Source organism: Hylobates moloch, unplaced genomic scaffold (assembly GCF_009828535.3).
Source record: "Hylobates moloch isolate HMO894 unplaced genomic scaffold, HMol_V3 SCAFFOLD_5, whole genome shotgun sequence".
In the NCBI taxonomy this organism is placed as follows: domain Eukaryota; kingdom Metazoa; phylum Chordata; class Mammalia; order Primates; family Hylobatidae; genus Hylobates; species Hylobates moloch.
Window position 1 is genome coordinate 67,998,835 of NW_026652280.1, and position 20,647 is coordinate 68,019,481.

Genomic DNA, 20,647 nt, shown 5'->3' on the forward strand with positions numbered 1-20,647 from the left:
TTGGAAGATTGTATAAATCATTGCTGGAATTAAGGAAGTAATTTGAAGGAGCATTGCTATATAGGCTTATCAGCAATTACGAATAAAATTATAGTGAATAAAAGAGGTTTCAAAGATGTAATACTAAAGAATGTCTGCACTGTTATCAAATTAAATTTTACTAGAACAAGTCATTAAGGTAAAATTTTACTAGTAATAAATTTCCCAAGTATTACTAATTTTCTGAAAACAGTAGAATTAAGAATATATTTTTTTCAAAGCAGTCAGGAAGAAAATTGTTTATATAATATAAAACCCATTGTGCTTTTGTCTGGCTACTACTAATTAATATATTGTACACATTTCTCATATATATGTACAGCATATCAAGAAAATCATCTTAAACTTGCTTTTTTTGAGTACTTGGATTTGTTTCAAATTCTTACATATTTGTTAATAATTTCAGAGAAAGAAGGTCCAGAAAAGAAGAAGACAAAAAAGGAAGCTGGAAATAAGAAATCGACACCAGTTAGCATTCTTTTTGGTTATCCACTCTCTGAGCGAAAACAGATGGCACTTCTTATGCAGATGACAGCAAGAGACAACAGTCCAGGTGATACCTACCATCATTGAGTTAATGTGTTCCTTAGTTTTCTTCACGCAACTGTAGTCTTGTCTTAACAATTATTTTAACTATTTTTCATTTTTATTCTTTCTTGGATTTAATCAGAATTACTTGTAAGTCAGTGATAATTTTATGATTATTTGTGTGACAGTTTATCATCTGTATCCTCTGCTAAAGTAGAAGCTATACAAGAGTAGGGCTCTTTACACCATGTGTAATCCATATTTTATTAACATCTAAATTTTTTTATAAGGAAAAATGTCAGCAGTATATTAACATTCATTTTATATTTCATGTCCATTTCCAGCTAAGGTGTTGTGCCACATGTATGTATGTTTATTTATATGCTGTGTGCTCCAAAAATAATTGATGATGACTTACCAGCAGGACAAAAACAAAAAGGGAACAAAACAAACAACATGCTAATTTATAAAAGGGAGCTAAAAAGGTAGATAAAATCCAGACAACTGGCCTGAGATAGTTATTACTATTCACATTCTGGCAGCTAAAAGAACAAAAGAAAAATTTTGAGTTACATAGTTCTCATTGACTGATTCAAGAAAGTAAATCACTTTTGTCTGGAGAAAATTTCTTTTGGCCCTGAATTCAAAGCAATTTTATGTAAGACTCTGGGTTACATAACAGACCATGTTGAAATGCATTGAGAAGGATAATTTTTTCAGTGAGTTTTTCCTGTATTGCTGCTTTTTAAAAAATGGGATGACATGGTTAAATTCTTAAGAGTTTCTAAATATTATAATTTCAAAGCATGAGTGTATCTAATATCTGTCACTGCTAAAAAAATGTTTTAGGGCTTCCTGCTTTTAAAAATAGAGTACGTTGTGGTTACTCCTACCTTTTCCACCTCCAACATGGGAAAGTCTGTGACCAAATTAAAGACATTTTACCATGTAAAAACTTTGACTGTTTCTGTAAAATTTTGACTTTGACTTTAAGTCTGATTTAATAGTTAAATGGAAAGACATTTGTTAAAACTGATTTTTTAAAATAACGTGAACTTTTGTCCTTCTTAGAATAAATTAAAAGACCAACAGACAAAAAGTAAAAGTCTTTCATCTCCAGTCACCTCCCCTCAAGAGGTGACTACTGTTAACAGTTTCTTATCTTTATTTATGTGGCTTTTCTAGGCATAAACATACAAATACGTATCTTTTGTTATGGGTTAATTTTTTTTTTTTTTTTTTAGTATAAATAGTATACTATAATACTGTTCTGCAGTTGGTCCTTTTAAGGGTGATTCTTAGTCAACTCTATTAATATGTATAGAATTAGAATGGAAAACTTTTTGAAATATCAAGCGGTTTGCCATCATACAGATATACTTGGAGTTTATGGTTAATTGTTTTATTCATTAGATAAGTCTTTAGATTTTAAGAAATTCAGCAAGCAAATTCTCTTGACAAATAATTTGACTATAAGGATTATATTAAAATTTATTCATTCAACAAATATTTCTTGAATACCACTGTGGTATATAAGAAGTCTTCCAAGCAGTGATGAGTAAGATAGATAAGGCCCTTTTCTTAGGGAGTGTAAATTTCTAGAAAAACTTCTGTAGGAAACTATTACTGAGACAGTGTACTTTAAAATCCAAAAGGTAGGGCTGGGCATGGTGGCTTGAGCCTGTAATCCCAGCACTTTGGGAGGCTGAGGTAGGTGGATCACTTGAGGCCAGGAGTTTGAGACCAGCTTGGCCAACATGGTGAAACCCTGTCTCTACTAAAAAATACAAAAATCAGCTGGGCATGGTGGCACATGCCTGTAATCAGCCACTCGGGAGGCTGAGGTAGAAGAATTTCATTTCTTGAACCCAGGAGGTGGAGGTTGCAGTGAGCCGAGATCAAACTACCACACTCCAGCCTGGGCAACGACTGAGACTCTGTCTCAAAAAAAAAAAAAGTCCAAAAGATGAACCTTAACCTTTTTTTTTTTTTTTAATTGAGGAAAGGATGGTATTGCCTTAGAGCTCTAATCATGTCAGGTTTTAAACTGGTAAAAAGTTATTTTCCATAGATTTCTTTTCTCTTAGAGCAGTTTCTTTTATATTGTTGTAAATTTTCAGAATTAATTAACACTGTATATATGTCTTGAATCCTTAATTAAGAAACCAGTTTTTGTTTTTTTTGTAGTTTTGAAATTGGAGAGGAGACTTTGGGCATCATCTAATTTAACTTGTTTTTTTAAATATAGAAACTAGAACAAATATCAAAATATGAGAATCAAGGCAAAGCAGAGTTTTTAAAGGCCCTTTTCCAGACTGCACTTATTTTTTGTAGCTCTTCTCTTTCATTTTCATAGTAAAATCGTTATGACCTTGATTTGCACGTAATATAAGAACAGAAGAACTCCAATGCTTTGTCTGAGTCAGGGGTGTGGACTCCAGCCTTCAATTTCACTTCCTCTAGGTCTTAGGATAATAGCATAACATACCTAGGAAAAATGTTTCGTAGTTCATCACATCATTCATTAAGGAAACATTTTAGAGTACATATTTGGTACTTTATTATTTTAAACCAATTTTATGAATTGACAAAACATTTTTTTTAATCGGCTCATGATATTTGATAACCCTAAGGGAGGATCTCTGTGTATTTGGGTCATTAACGTATCATCCAAGTCAAGGTTTAGGTTGTTAGGGTGAGAAGGCATTCCTTGTGTTTCAGGAGATTAGCATATTACCAATAAAAACATTTAAATAAGTATACAAAATATTTAGCCTAGAACTTCTGCTAACTTTCTTCTTTCTTACAGATTCCACACCAAATCATCCATCACAAACAACGCCTGCCCAAAAGAAAACTCCCAGTTCTTCATCTCGACAGAAAGATAAAGTTAATAAAAGAAATGAACGTGGTGAAACTCCTTTACACATGGCTGCTATTCGAGGAGATGTGAAACAAGTTAAAGAATTAATAAGTTTAGGGGCAAATGTGAATGTGAAAGATTTTGCAGGTAAGACTAGTAATTCAATACCTACTATTCAGGCACTAAAATTTAAACAGATCCTGGTTACAATTTAATCTACATTCTTTTATTCCTTTTGCTGAAATGAAAGAGTTCTAAAAATATTCTTTATTACAAAACTTTGGAGTTTGTAAATAAAACCCCTGATCTCTACTACAATTCCATGTCAATAATTACTCATATTTTTACATGCTAAACTTATACTTTAGTTGACATATTACTTGCTGTATAGTTCTTTATCCAAGTTAGGTTTTGCCCTAGATGAATTTGAGTTACATGTTTTCAAAGTAGTTGATTAATTCATAAGTATTTTAAGAACATTTATTAACTTGAACCATGAGGACTGTAAGAGTGTGGTGTTATTACTTTCGTTTTCATTATTCAAGTAGCATACCAGTACATTCTTGCTGTAAATAATTCAACAGTAAAAGTATGTAGAGAACAATTCAAAATTTTTCTTTAATTTCACATACTGCACAACCCTGCCCTCCCTCCCACGCAGGTTCTTTCTCTTCCACAGAACTATTGTTAACGCTTAGGAGGTTACTCATTCAGTTCATTTTTATTATATATGTATAAAGCAAATACTTATATATTGGCTTTTTAAAATGAAATTATTCCATCTGTATTAATCTGTAGTTCTGCAACCTGCCTTAATGTCTTACAGATACTTCTATCAGTATATATAGGTAGGCCTGCCTACTCCATTAATTTTTAATAGCTGCATAATATTTTCTGGTATAGCATTCCATAGGCTACACTGTAGTAAATACCTATATAGAAACATCTTTGTGTATATTTATAGAAGTATTTCAGTAGAAGTGAAATTGCTAAATCAACGGAGATACATGTTTTAAATTTTTGAAATAATGGAAATTGCTCCCCCAAAATTCTGTATCAATTCATACTACCATCAAGAGTATATGAAAGAGCCGTTTTCCTCATATCTTCACTAAAACTGGATATTATCAACTTAATTATTAACAATCTGATGAATGAAAAAAATCTTAATTTGGATTTTCGTGATCAGAAGTGATGGTAAACATTTCTTACGTTTATTATAAGTTTGTGTGTATTTTGTGAATTGTTAGATCCATTCCTTTGCTCATTTTCTTTTGGTTTAGTACTGTTTTTAACCTACAAGAGCCTTTAGTCTAGATTTTCTCTATCAAATATGTAAAGGTTTTCACAATCTGTGGCTTAGGTTGAATACACTCTCATTACAGTGTTTATTGTACTAAAGTTTTCATCTTTTCTGTATCATATCAATTGAGCTTTATGGGTTCTTGGTTTGCTATTTTATTTAAGAAGGCCTTCTCTTTCTGTGTATCATAAAACTATTCCTATATTTTCTGTTTTTCAAATTTTGTTTCTGTTTTGTTTTTACATGTAGCCCTATTATAATACACCTGGAATTTCTGTCTTTATTTGGTGTGAGTGGGGAACGGTGTGGTATACAGTATCTGCCTTAAAGAGTGAGACTTAAAATGCATGGCATTTATTCTAGAGGAAAACTTGACATTATTTGTCAGAAACCTAAAAAATATTTCTTTCATCTGACGATTCCACTTCCAGGGATTTATTTTAAATAGTTAATCATGGATGGACATGAAGATTTAGTTGTAAGGATACTTGTTACAGCATTGTTTCTAATTAAAAACTAGCAATAATCTGTATCCTTAGTAATAGGAACTTGTTGAAGGAAATTATGGTATATTTGATTAGTACAATACTATGTTGTAGAAAAGTATAATGACATAGGGAATTATTTTCACTTTAGTAAGTAGAGGAAGCAGGTTGTTATTCATCTAAGTTTTATAAATATGTGGGAGAGCTAGTAGGTATGTTGGAGTCTTCAAATTATTATATCTGGGTGGTGAGATTATGGACAGTGTTTATTTTCTTTGTATTTTTAAGTTATCTAATATTTCTTTTGTGAACATGTAACTTTTTAATTACAAAAGTAATTAAGTTTGTTTTAGTTAAAATAAGTATTATGTCCAGAAAATACTGTATCAACAGAACAAAGCCCTTAAGACATCAGGATTTTTGTTTACTGAAAGACTCTAATCAAGCTTACTAATATTTTGCCTCTTTAAAATTCTTTTTTCATAGTTTAAATGATTATTAAAAATTATATCAAGCTTATATTTATTGGAAAGCTTAAATATTTAATGCTTTTGTCAAATAATTTAGCACAGTGGAAATACTGTTGACCCTTGAACTGTGTAGGTCTACTTATGTGTGGATTTTTTTCAGTAAATATATTTGAAAATTTTTTTGAGATTTGGAACAATTTGGAAAAACTCATAGATGAACTGCATAGCCTAGAAATATTGAAAATAGGAAAAAATTATATACATTATAAGTGCATAAAAGGTACCTAGATACTAGTCTATTCTATCATTACTACCATAAAATATACACAAATCTGTTCTAAAAAGTTAAAACATATGCATACAAACATAGGCTATACATAGCACCGTTCAGAATCAGGAGAAATGTAAGCAAACATAAAGATGCAGTATTAAATCATAACTGCATAAAATTTACTGTAGTACATATTGTACTCCTGTAATAATTATATAGCTACCTCCTGTTGCCATTGTGGTGAGCTCAAATGTTGGGACTATCTGCTTAAAACACCACGTGACTGACACAAATCATCTGCACATAAGCAGTTCGTCTCTCCAGTAAGTTGCATGCCACAGTGAAACGTGTGATTCTTGCATATTTTTCATCGTGTTTAGAATACTGTAAGCCTTAAATAACACCAGGGGACCCATTTTAAGTGCTCCTAGTGATACTAGAAGTGCTCCTAAGAAACAGAAAAGTTATGACATTAAAAGAAAAAGTTGAATTACTTGATAATGTACTATAAATTGAGGTCTGCAGCCGTGGTTACCTGCCATTTGAAGATGAATGAATCTCGCATAAGGACCAGTGGAAAAAAGGAAAGGAAATTTGTGAAGCCATTGATGCAGCTATGCTAGTGGGTTTGAAAACCTTGCACTTTTTTGTAAAACATTCTTTTATCTCATGCAGCTTTTATGTGGATGCAAGATTGCTATTAAAAAGGTGTACCTACAGATTAGATTGAAGAAAACGTGAGGTCATTATACAACAATTTTAAGGAAGGTGAAGGATCTAAAGCTGGAGAATTTAATGCCAGCAAAGGATGGTTTAATGATTTTAGAACAAGGTTTCGTTTAAAAAAATGTCAAGATAACAGGAGAAGTGGCTTCTGTCCACTGATAGGCAGCAGATGAATTCCCAGATACCATTAAGAAAATCAGTGAGGAGAAGGGATATCTGCCTGAACAGTTTTTTAATGTGGACAAAAGTACCCTATTCTGGGAAAAAGAAAAATCCACAAAGGACATTTATTAGTAAGGAAGAGAAACAAGCACCAAGATTTAGGGCAGGAAGGGATTAGCCAACTCTCCTGTTTTATGTAAATACAGTTGGGTTCATGATCAGGACTGCCCCCTGAACCCTGAAGGGAAAAGATAAACCCAGCTGCCAGTCTTTTGGTTGTATAACACGAAGGCCTGGACAATGAGAACTCTTCTGGATTGATGTCATCAATTTCTTCCTGAAGTCAGAAAGTACTTTGCCAGGAAGGAGGCTGTCTTTTAGTGTCCTCTGGCCTCCCAGAACCCTATGATTTCAATGCCAAAGGCATTAAAGTGGTGTACAAACACGGTGTTTCTAAACCAGCCTCTAATTAGAGGGTCATAAGGAACTTTAAGGCTCATTACACACGGTACTCCAGGGAAAGGATTGTCAACGCTGTAGAAGAGAACTCCGATAGAATGTCATGAAAGTCTGGAATGATTACACCGTTGAAGATGCCGTGATTGTTAAAGAAAAAGCTGTGAAAGCTCTCCTCCTGGAGAAAACTGTGTCCAGATGTTGTACATGACGTCACAGGATTTACCACAGAACCAGTCAAAGAAATCATGAAAGAGATTGTGGATATGGCAAGAAAGGTAGGGGGTGAGAAGTTTCAAAATATGGATCTTGGAGAAATTGAGGAGCTAGTAGATACCACATCAGAGGTATTAATAGGTGACTTGATGGAGCTGAGTGCTTCCAAAACAGTTGCAAGTGATGAGGAAGAAGACAGAAGAAGCCATGCCAGAAAACAGATTGACCTTAGAGGGTTCCAATAATTTAAGGCTGCTTTTACTTTTTTATTTTTTTTTAAACACAAGCCCTTGTATGATCCAGGCACTGAAACTAAAGCACACAGTGGAAGAAGGAGGGTGGTACTATATTAAAACATTTTTAGAGAAATGAAAAAGCAAAAAAGTGAGACAGAAATTACGATGTATTTTTGTGAAGTTACACCAAATGTGCCTGCCTCTCCCACCTTTACTTTTACTTCTTTTCCCTCTGCCGCCTCTGAGACAGCAAGACCAACCCCTCTTCTCCCTTCTCCTCAGCCTACTCACCGTGAAGATGATGAAGATGACCTTTTTGATGATCTACTTCTACTTAATGAACAATAGATTTTTCTTACTATTTTGTTAAATAACAATTTTTTTCTAGCTTGCTTTATTGTAAGAGTACAGTATGTAATACATATACAAAGTATGTGTTAGTCAAACTGTTCATGTTACTGGTAAGGCTTCCAGCTAACAGTAGGCTATTAGTAGTTAAGTTTTGGGGAGTCAAAAGTTATATGTAGATTTTTGACCGCATGGGGGTTAACACCCCTAACCTTCACTTTGTTCAAGGGTCAACTGTAATATTATCTTGAATGAACCTTCAGTAAATTGATATTGTTCTTAATTATTTTTAGTAGCTTCTTCATCACTCCTTTTTTCTTTTGCACAATGTGCAATTTTAGAATTGATATGTCACACATAGGTATGTATATGAAAAGCATATATTTTGAAGTAGCGCAAGTGAATCATGTTAAATTAATAATCTAACTTTAGGTTGGACACCACTGCATGAAGCTTGCAATGTTGGATATTATGATGTTGCTAAGATACTTATAGCAGCTGGAGCAGATGTTAACACACAAGGATTAGATGATGACACTCCACTCCATGATTCTGCTAGTAGTGGGCACAGAGATGTAAGTATGATAGAAAAAAATCAATAATACACATTTTTAAAATATAAATTCAACCCAGAGTAATTTCATTCACTTCTTAGTCATATGATCTGTGTCATATTCCACTCATTGCTTGATCAACTCATCTATATTTTGTTTTCCCTTTTTTCTACTTTCTAAGTATTAGTTCATAGTCAGATTTAGCATTTTCATAAAACCCATTTAATTTGACAGTTGATTAAATAATTTGGCAAAATTTTTATTTCAAGGCATTCCTTATAAGACAATTGGATGTATGAAAGTAGTCTTTATATATGGTAAAAATTATACAGTGTTGAAGTGCCTATCTTTTGAAAGGCATTTTATTTTAGTTGAGACAAAAATAGAATTTGGAGTAAAGATAGATTCAAGTGCAGTTCTGGCCTGGCCAGTTTACTAGCTATGTAATCTTGAACAGGTTACTTCCCTCCTCGGAACCTCTATTTCCTCATCTTTAAATTATATGATAAATAATACCTATCTAAAATTGATATTTCGAAGGAAAAAAAGACACTACATGTAAATGCACATTGAAATTTAAGATGGTCTAGAAATATCAGGGGTAAAAGATTAAAAAGCTACCTTTGTGGGTGCAGTCAAATACACCTAAAATTCAGAAATTAAAAATGCTGTTTTTTTCTCAATTACATTTTTATAAGACATTTTTCCTTGTTTCTCAGCAAAGAAGTCTTATTTTGAATGAAGAAAAATGTAGCCTATAAATAATTTTTCTAAACTGATTCTTGCTTACCAGTGGTCTACTCTTTTCTCTGTGCTCCTTTGGCAATTTGTACAAACCTATATCATAGCATTTACTACCTTATTTTTTACTGATAATCTTGTCTAGTGTCATGTTTCCTGCACTAGACTGCAAATACTACCATGCATACTGGCATTTTGTGTTGTTTTCTGTTATTTACTCTGGAACTGCTTGTCACCTAGAAATGTTCAGCAAATCCATCATGGATGCACTTGTAGACAGATGGATAGGTAGATGAATGGATAACTGACTGAGGATAGGCAGAATGACAAAAACTTAATCCATCAGGCCTGACAACATGTAGGGTACATTGCCCTTTCCTTTGAATTTATTGGAAACTGACTTAATTTTCTGGCTTTGATATTTTAAATATTGCCCTTTTAAAAAATATTACTGATAGTTTACCAAGAATGAATGATTTTCCTTTGAATATGATAATAAAGGTTTCCCGATTTCTAAGTGTAATTTTAAAGAATTATGCCGTGACTAAGACATGGTTTCTGTGAACACAAGTTTCTAAATATGCACATAGCTGCAGCATATTTCCAGAAGCTGACCTTTTGAGCTCATGTACTTACAAGGACTCACACTATTTCCAGTCTCTTCCCAGAGGGAGGGACCTTTGCTTTTCCTCCTGCCAACATGCCTAGGATAGTAGGAGTCACCACTGAAGAGCTATTGAGAGCTATTTTCTCTTTGTTCCTTTTACTTGTGCCTTAGGAGGAAGAATGAGAGCCACCAAAAATTCATTTCTGTATATCCATAATGTGTATTCTGAGCTACTCCCAAATAATTAGATTTCTTTCAGTAATAGTCATGACAACTTCAGCCATCCATAAAGCATTTTTAAGATGGGAAAAGCAGAAATATAATGGTTCTGTAGCCAGGTCTAAATTATTATAGAGAGGATTAACATAGCTTACTAAGAACCTAATTTTTGACTTGTTTGTAAATGTGTAGTAATTCCTGAAACACTTTTTTTTCTTTTTTCTTTTTTTTTTCTTGAGACAGCATCTTGCTGTATCACCCACACTAGAGTGTACTGGTGCAATCACAGATTACTGCAGCCTCAACCTCCTGGGCTCAAGTGATCCTCCTGCTTTAGCTTCCCAAGTAGCTGGACTACAAGCACGCACCACCATGCTAGGCTAATTTAAAATTTTTTTTTTGTAGAGACCATGTGTTGTTCAGGCTGGTCTTGAACTCATGAGCTCAAGCGATCCTCCTGCCTCAGGCTCCCAAAGTGTTGGGATTACGGGCGTCAGCCACTGCACCTCACGATAATACACATTTTAATACTAGCCTTATTTCTAGTTCTATTTTAGATACGTATCATCTTTTGTCATCATTTTTACCTACTTCTAATTTGTTGACTGTATGTTTTAAGCAACTTTAAGAACAATTATTTGCATTTGAGGATGATCTGTAAAATCTCGATTATTTGATTTAGGGTGTTTGTAATATGTGAATGAACCAGCTGTACCTGATTCTGTATAGTCATGTAATAAGTATTTATTGATATATTCCTGATGGGGATAGAAAGCTTTCAGCAATATCAAAATTCTTTATTCTGTTTTCTCATTCTAGGGCTCTAGTCTAAGGAAATAAGCCTAAAATTGGAAAAATTTCAACTCATAAAGATATCCACTACAGTATTATTTATAATGACTAGAAGATTTTTATTTCATTTACTTTCTCAAATCCCTAAAATGACAGTAAGGGGCAGTTTCAAAGGACATAGACCCACAAGGGCAAAGAACAGAAGAAACAAATATTTTGGAAGATAGAAATTGGAGAAATGAGCAGTTACTGATGTAGAACAGGGTTTGACAATTTTTTTCAATATAGGGCCAAATAGTAAATATTTTAGTCTTTGCAGGCCACATACTCCCTCCTTCACCTCCTCTTGCCTCCCCTGTCTCCTATTCTCTTCTCCTTCAACAGTCCCTTAAAAATGTAAAAACTATTCTTAGCTGGCAGACCAGATTGGCCCGTAGGTCATAATTTGCCCACCTCTGATTTAAGAGAGACAAGAAAATTGAAACCTAAGCCGTTACAACATGGAATCGTAGAAAGAAAAGAAAAAAGAAAAGCTTAGGAATTGATAGTACCAATGACCTCTGGAAGTGCTTCTTAAGATATGACTGGAAACGACTATTAGATCAAAGGTTTTTTAGCTCTCACATCCTCTCCCCAATCTTACACAGCCCAGTAATTGCTCCTCTCTCACCCTGGGTAGATGACTGGAATATGGAGATAAGTGTCAGGGACAATTGTTCTTCACCAGCAGACTTGGAAACCTAGTTGATCTTTTAAAATCATAAGCATGTGTAATTTGATAAAAATTAAACAGTTAATAGTTGGTATCATGAGTAAGTTTTCTTTATACATTATTACATTTCAGATTTTCTGCAGTAATCTAGAAAAATTTTTTTCTTTATACATTGTGAATCATTCTTAAATAATTTATTACAAATTTCTGATTTCAGCATCTTGTTTTAAATTGTTCCTTTGATGGTAAATGCGGTTAATATTCATCTGTTTCATGTTATTCATTTAAGTATTTTTTAAGGTGTGATATATTTTCTAAGTATCAGAAAACACCATAGTTATGTCCTCGGAATACAGAGATGAATAGAGACTTGATTTTATATGAAGCCTATAGTCCAAGGGGGGAAGTGTGTTAATGAATTGTAGTATAGGTTTATGTATGATAGAACACACCAGTGTTAATGGAAATATACAAAATATCAAAACAAAAAGAGATGGTAAGGAGGCAGAATCAGTAACACCTGGCTACCTCCTTGATGTGTATGAGTGAAAAAGAATTAACGTTGACTCCCAAATTCTGGCTTCAAGGCTTCAGTGACTGGGTAAATTTTGCTGCCAGTTACTGAGAATGGAAATAGATAAAAGATAATAGTACAAGTTTACTGAATTCCATTTAGGTCCTGTTGGTTTTATGCTTTTGTATTAAAATATACATACAGTCAGTTGGATGTATCCAGTGAGTATTTGAATGTTTGGGTTTGGAGCTCAAGAGGGCTGAGAGAGAAAGCAGACAAGAGAATGAATGGATGGATTGCATAATTGTCATCACATTCAGAGTGGATAAGTTCTCCAAAGAGATGATATATATTAGAACATGAGAGAGTATATCAAGGACAGAGTCATAGGGAAACCATCATTGGTTTAGATCTTTTCAGGTCTTAAAAGAGCCATTCCATAAGATTGATGGTAGCAGAGTTGTAGATGAAAGAGTGAAGGGCCAATAAGTAACAGCTGCAAGGGCAGATCTCTTTTTCAGGAGACAGTGAAGAAGAAAGGTTAGCCTAGGGTAGGACGATATAGGTTTCAACAAAGTTTCCTTGTTTTGTCCGTGTTTCATTTCTTTAATGCCATTATTTTTTTAAGGTACAAGAAATATGAACTGTGGAAAGATTGGCTTCTAAAAAGGAGCCAACCAAAAAGAGGTTAAAACTATGAAAGGAAGAGGATATGAAGAAAAAACAAATAATAACTAACAGGGCAGAACCTGGTTATGTGGAACTTGAAGCTTATGTTAATTCGTTAGAGGAGAGAAGGCCTTTCAAAGTGATGACTACAAAATGAGATACAGCATCCTTCTGTAAAGGACCCATGAAAGTGAAGGGTCTTGAAGTTTAATCTTTGGAGTTATACTTAAAATTCCTGGGCTATGGGAAACGGAGTAAGGTTAAGAGCATTGACAGTGATATTAGCCTAAAGCAGAAGGGAAATACTTCTTTGAAACTTTTTCTAAGATACACATTTCAAGAGGCCAGGGAACTTGTTATTCTTGTTCATAGGTTTATTAGCAGAACTTGGAAGTGTAGTTATTATAGGTTCTCAATAAATATTTGACTTTATGATGGAACAGGGTGAAAAAATGATGAGATTAATTGCTAAAATAACCCAGTTTAAATTTTAAGGAGGAAATTTTTTTGTAGTAGTTGAGGTCATCAGATAGGGGAGTGTCAGTGAAAATGGATCTTGAAGAGAATAACAATTTAGAGTAGATGGTGAGGAATGGATGCAGAGTAAATGAGGTAACACTCAGAAGGATACTATGAGTATTATCAAGAGAATGGGTGCAGTGATACAATCTGTGAACGGACTAAGTCTTCCTGCTTTTTATTGTTGCAGATAGTAAAGCTGTTACTTCGTCATGGTGGAAATCCATTTCAAGCTAATAAACATGGGGAGCGTCCAGTGGATGTAGCAGAAACAGAGGAGTTGGAGTTGCTACTAAAAAGAGAGGTGCCTTTATCTGATGATGATGAAAGTTACACAGGTTTGTTTCACATAATCTACATTCATCTGTTCGTTTGACATGATATTTGATAGAACATTCTGGATTCATTTGTAATACACAAAATGTTTGAATACTTTAGAATAATGCTGGCTAGCTAGAATAATGCTTAGCTAACTAGCTAAGAATGATGAAGTTAGTAACCTAGGTGTTTGCTACATACACCCTGTGTGAATGGAGTCATAATGCCATTGCCCCATTTCTGTTTTCTATAAATTGCTGAACTACTCATTATTACTTTTAAGCCCGCTGCAGAACCTCTCCCCATGCAGAGCTACCACCACTGCTACTCTGACTTCTTTTCATTCTGTTATGAATTACAGAGCTACTAACGAAACACTTCATGTCTTTTTCCGGTGTCCTGGTGTTAACGAGTCATCTCTGATTTTACTTTTGTGACTTAGATGGTTGAATTCTGATCATTGTTGCAGGGAAGGACAATTTCTTTTTTTTTTTTTTTTTAAACACACAATTTTTTTTTAAAGATAACAAAAAAACCTGTACTGTGTTGAAGAAAGTCGTCTTTATATAAAAGGGGTTTACCATATTTCAGGCAAAATTCAGTGAAAAAGAGTTTCATCAGTTTTACAAATGGCTGTTTCCTCATAAAATCTTAAAGAATTCGTATAAGTAATTAGGTAATGTTACTTTTATATTACACATGAGGGAATAAAAACCATACTTTACTCATTTAATGTCAGCCATTGCCAGAAGGCAATGGATCATTTATAGTTTTGAGGCAGAAAGTTCTACCCTTTATTTTCATGTAATATAGTTAAATTATCTTTCACATGGAAAGGCAATTGAAAGAACACACCTTCTGAATATAACATTTTACTTGTTCGACAAAAATTATAAATATACTCCAACTGATTAAGAGATGCTGCCAAATTATAAACAAAATGAAGTCATGGAATAAAAACTTTTGGCAGTGAGCACTAATTACAGACAAGATGATTAAATAACTGTGGTAAATATTGTCAAATTGAATGTAAATATCAGATCATACTTGAAAAGGGAAAAATGAAAAAATTTAATTATCTGAAATTTAAATACAAAATTAAAACCAACAACAACATTTAAGAGGTGATGATAAAAGTATAGTAAACTCAGGATTGGGCATGGTGGCTCACGCCTGTAATCCCAGCACTTTGGGAGGCCAGCCTGGGCCAGATCACTTGAGGCCAGGAGTTCAAGACCAGCCTGGCCAACATGGTGAAACCCCATCTCTCTCTCTCTCTCTCTTTTTTTTTTTTTTTTTGAGGCGGAGTCTCGCTCTGTCGCCCTGGCTGGAGTGCAGTGGCATGGTCTCAGCTCACTGCAAGCTCCGCCTCCCAGGTTCATGCCATTCTCCTGCCTCAGCCTCTCCTGAGTAGCTGGGACTACAGGCGCATGCCACCATGCCTGGCTAATATTGTTTTTTACCCCGTCTCTATGAAAAAAAAAAAAAAAAAAAAAAACAATAAAAAATGCTTTTGAAGACTAAGAATTTCAGTATTGACCTTAGACAAAGAATTGAAGTCAGGAAATAGTGCATGGCAAAAGATAATTTTGTGATAATGAAAGCATATGAACAAAGCAAAGATAAAAGTGTATTGCCTTCTTAATTGAATGTAGCTTTTGTTGTGGGAAAAAAAATAAGAAAAATGTACTGCCTTAAGCACTAGATAACACTGTCAAAATATATAAAGCAAAAGTTGTTAGAAATACAAGATAAAATTAACCAGAAACAGAATACTAGTTGGAAACTTTTAAGTTTTTTTCAGCACATGCAGTTTCTTATTAAGTAGAAAGTCTCAATTGTAGACATTGTATACATAACCATTAGTACTTATGTGACGAGACCAGAGTTGTTCTGTGTTCAGTAAAAGTTCATAGTTATCTTCATTAAACTAGGTAAGAATGAAAATAAGTGAACTTAAGAAATCAAGAAGAGGAAATAAAAGCAGATCCACAGAGAAAAGCAAAATAATAATGACTGGAAAACAAATTTTCTAAGTATTATATAAAGAAACAAATGTCCTAATATTTCTAGACGATATAGCAGAATGAAACCAGGAGTTGCTTTTCTGACAAGATTAACTAGAACATCTGGCAAATCTAATTAAGGAAAAGTGAGTGGAAATCCATAAACATCACTGATGAGTAAGAAAATGGATAGAACCACAAAAGTTATAAAATTTTTTTTCAGACTTTAACAGAATACTGTATATAGATCTTACCAAAAAAAAATTTAAAAATGATAAACACAGAGCAGACAGAAACACAGACTGAAAGAGGGATATGAAAGGAGAAAGATTGGAAGACAGAAAGGGGTAGGTGCAGGCACACTCAGGTTGCCATACTGTTAAAACTGTCTAATGGTATAAAAGTAGAAACAGCTGCGGCTGTTTTTTTTTTTTTTAAGCCAGCAAAATCCTGATGCTTTGAGAAGGGAAGACTATAACTAGAAAACTGCAGAACAGTCTTCAGTTTAACACAGTGATTAACATACAGAAGTGCTTGAATAAAAACTGCCCGATAAAATTGGTAAAGATTTTTTTAAAATAGTATTCGGATGTTGGTGAGCTTGGAGTGAAGCTGGCATCATACACTGTTGTTGAGAGTGCTTTCTTGAAAACAATTTGTTAATAAGTGTGAAAAATTCAAAAAGATATAACCAGAAGTGCTGACTATATATATGTATGTAAAGCTGTTAACATATTAATGCTTATAGTACTGAAAATTTAGAATGACTCAAATGCCCCAAAATGGGCAGAGAAATAATTTTTAAGGTTTATGTATCTTGTGTAGCCATTGTGTTTGTAAATTTTTCTAATGATATGGTTAAGTATCTTCTATATACAGTATATACCAAAAGATAAGATAATCTACATTTTCCTCCAGTAAGAATTAAAAAATTAAAAAGTCTTGTGGGCTGGGCATGGTGGCATGTGCCTGCAATTCCAGCTATTCCAGGAGCTGAACCCAGGAGTTTGAGACTAGCCTGGGCATTAGAGCAAGCTCCTGCCTCCAAAAAAAAGAACACCTCTTCAGTAATTAAGAGAGACAACAGATGGAAATAAAGATTTTTGAAAAGACAAAAGGCTTGTGAACTATTTGAATAAATAAACAATATAGGGATAAAATAGTCATCTATTTAAAGTATTAATTTGGCCAGGAACAGTGACTTATGCCTGTAATCCCAGCACTTTTGGGAAGTCGAGGCGGACAGATCACTTGAGCCCAGGAGTTCGAGACCAGCCTGGGCAACATGGTGAAACCCCATCTCTACAAAAAATACAAAAATTAGCCAGGCATGGTGGCGTGCGTCTGTAGTACCAGCTACTTGGGAGGCTGAGGTTGGAGAATGGCTTGAGCCCAGGAGGCAGAGGTTGCAAGGAGCTGAGGTCGTGCCATTGCACTCCAGCCTGGGTGACAGAGCCAGACTATCTTTAAAAAAAAAAAAAAAGTATTCAAATTTATACATTTGAGATAACATACGTATTAATGTGGAAATATTAGTTTTTCCCCCTACTCTGTCCTGAAATGATTTTGTAAAAACTGTTCACATATTTTGACATCAATGTTTTCATCATCACCAGAACCACCTTTTAGCCACTAATGATTTTCCATCTTAACTTCTCTGTCCACAAGCTTAGATGCTGAATACTTTTGAAATCCAAATATGATGCCATAGGAAAATTTATCCCAAATTACCCACTTACAATTTGTGCTTTTTATAACATAACCACTTACAGTACTTTTTTAAAAATCCCCATACATTATTATGAAAATATTCAAACATGTAGCAAAGCTCAAAGAATTGTATAATGAACATCCTGTACCCACTAACTACATTTAACAGTTGTTAACCTTTTGGTCTGTTTCCTTTATTACACTATCACGTATCTATCCATCAATCCGTATTATTTTTTGATATGTTTTATAAGTTGAAGACATTCCTAAGTACTTAAGTATGCATTTCATTAACTAGAGTTTAAATTTTTTTGCAATATTCATGGTTGTGATATAATTCTTAAATATAATGTATATATGAGATATATGAGTTTTTGAAATGCCTCCACCTTTGTAATCTGACACCATCAAGATACAGAATATTTCCAAGGCCAGGCACAGTGGCTCACGCCTGTAATCCAAAGGCTTTGGGAGGCTGAGGTGGGTGGATCACCTGAGTTCAGGAGTTCAAGACTAGCCTGGGCAACATGATGAAACTCCATCTCTACTAAAAGTACAAAAAATTAACTGGGCGTGGTGGTGCGTGCCTGTAGTCCCAGCTACTCAGGAGGCTGAGGCAGGAGAATCACTTAAACCTGGGAGGCAGAAGTTGCAGTAAGCCAAGTTCGCACCATTACACTCCAGCCTGGGCAACAAGAGTAATGCTCTGTCTCAAAAAAAAAAAAAAAAAAAAATTTTCCCATCACTCCTGAAAATTCCTTGATGCCCCTTTGCAGTCAGTTCCTGCCCCTTCCACTGATCATTTTATACCCATCATGATCAACATGATTAGACAATAATGACTAATGGCTGATAAACTTGGGGGGGGTGGATTTTTACTGAGAAGCAGGATTTTTACATACCGTTTTCACATCAGAAAGGGTGAGTGGAGGAAAAACAAACCAGTGATTATATAGTAGAGAAGTCCAGCAGCACCTAGACTGTGTGAACTCTATTTACATCATCAAAGGAAGGAGATACGGCCATATCTACCTCCAGATGTGATACCTAAAAGGGATATAACATCACTTTTTTATTATTACAGCTGAGAATGCATCATCATGAGAAGTGCTCTTTTTAAAAAAAAAAAAAAAAGCCAGTTTTATGTCATGAAAGATTAAGAAATGGCAATTTTCATAAGAGACCAATAAAGGCAGTAGAAATATGCCAGATTATCCGCAGAGATGGTAATTAAAGGCAGTACCTGCTCCTAGACTAGATCCTGTACTGGAGGGGAAAAATGATTATAAAGGACATTATTAGATCATTTAACAAGGAAATGGACAGTAGATTGGTGTCATATCAGTGTGAATTTATGAAGTTGATTACTGTGGTGACAGAAGAGAATATTCTTGTGTCTTAGGAAATACTAAAATATATATGGTTTAGGGCCATGATGCATTTAATTTACACTCATATACTTTAGAAAAAGATGTGTAATATATATACATATATATAGAAAGAAAACAAGTTATAAAGAGGTAAAACATTAACTGGATAAATCTGGGTTACAGATATATAGTGTTCAGTATTTTTTTCTCTAACTTGTGAGTGTGAAATTATTTCTGAATAAAATTATATATATACACATATATTATATATATATATATGTATATACACACACACACACACACACACACACAAATAACTAAAAGGAATGACCAAAATAGCAGTTATCATTCCTGCCTCCCAGGTTATGATCTTAAAATGTTTTCTACAAAAGGAAAACCAAGATTTCGTAGAAGAAGATGATTCCAGGTCTGGGGCAGGAAATATTTGAGCTTGGAATATCTTAAAATTCCAGATTTCAGGGAAGCTATCAAAGACTAATATAGGATCTTACTGGAAGGTGTTAGGAGACAATTTGGAGCAGTTTTGTATTGACCAAAGATGGGACAGTGTGAGCTTCAAGAACAGAATAAATTGCTGTGGTTTGAAACCCATCAAATATGTTGAAACCCATGAGTTTCTTTATGATGATTTTCCCCTTTTATTGCTATATAATCATTTGCATACTTATAGGGTACATGTGAGTTTCTTACATGCAAAGAATGTGTAATGATCAAATGAGGGTAATTGAGGTATCCATCACCTTAAGTGTTATTTTTATGTGTTGGTATCATTTCAAGTCATCTCTTCTAGTTACTTTGAAATATACATAATACTGTTGCTAAGTATAATCACCTTAATCTGCTATCAAACATTAGAACTTATTTCATCTAACCCTATGTTTGTATCTACATCCACTGCTTCCCCACTCTCCCCCACCATTCCCCTCCCTTTCTCTGGTATCTGTCATTCTAGTCTCTATGTCCGTGAGATTAAGTTTCTTAGCTTCCACATATGAGTGAGAGAACATGCTGTCTTTGTCTTTCTGTGCCTGACTTCACTAATTCCATCCATGTTGCTGCAAATGACATCCATGTTGCTGCAAATGACATGATTTCATTCCTTTGTATGGCTGAATAGTACTCTAGTGTATATATGCGCCACATTTTCTTTATCCATTCATCCGTTGATGGGCATTTAGGTTGATTCCATGTCTTTGCTGTCCGGAACAGAGCTGCAATAAACTTGTAGGTGCAGGTATCCCTTTGATGTACTGATTTCCTTTCTTTTAGATGGATACTTGGTAGTGGGATTGCTAGATTGTATTCCATTTTTAATTTTCTGAGAAATCTCCAAACTGTTTTCCATAGCAGTTGTACTAATTTACATTCCCACTAACAGTGTAAGAGAGGTTCCCTTTTCTCCACACCCTCACCAGTAACTGTTATTTTTTGTCTTCGTGATAATAGCCATTCTAACCGGGATGAGATGGTATCTCATTGTGATTTTGATGCCTTTCCCTGATGATTAGTGATGTCGAGAATTTTTTCATGTATTAGCCATTTGCATCTTTTTTGAGAAATGTCTTCAAGTCCTTTGCCCATTTTTTAATGGGATTATTTGGAGTTTTCTTTACTGTTGAGATACTTGAATTTCTTGTATATTCTGGATATTAGTCCTTTGTCAGATGAGTAATTTGCAAATATTTTCTCTCATTCAAGGGTTGTCTCTTCACCCTCTTGATTCTTTTTGCTATGGAGGAGCTTTATAGTTTGATAGCCCCATTTGTCTACTTTTGTTTTTGTTTTTGTTTCC

General features: G+C 34.2%; 1 protein-coding gene across 9 annotated transcripts in view; it reads left to right on the forward strand.

Annotated features, from left to right (window-relative positions):
- The window catches only part of ANKRD12 (ankyrin repeat domain 12), a 149,083-nt gene that overhangs the window by 69,452 nt on the left and 58,984 nt on the right, over positions 1-20,647 (forward strand). For 8 of the 9 annotated variants that reach the window (XR_009213517.1, XM_058438653.1, XM_032152799.2 and 5 more), the window contains 4 exons: positions 446-592; positions 3,377-3,577; positions 8,536-8,678; positions 13,621-13,768. Coding sequence is in view for 8 of the 9 variants with exons in the window: in XM_058438653.1 (XP_058294636.1) it covers positions 446-592; positions 3,377-3,577; positions 8,536-8,678; positions 13,621-13,768 (639 nt within the window). In the remaining variant the exon portion in view is untranslated. The remainder of the gene's footprint in view (positions 1-445; positions 593-3,376; positions 3,578-8,535; positions 8,679-13,620; positions 13,769-20,647) is intronic. The other variant, XM_032152803.2, reaches the window with a different exon arrangement.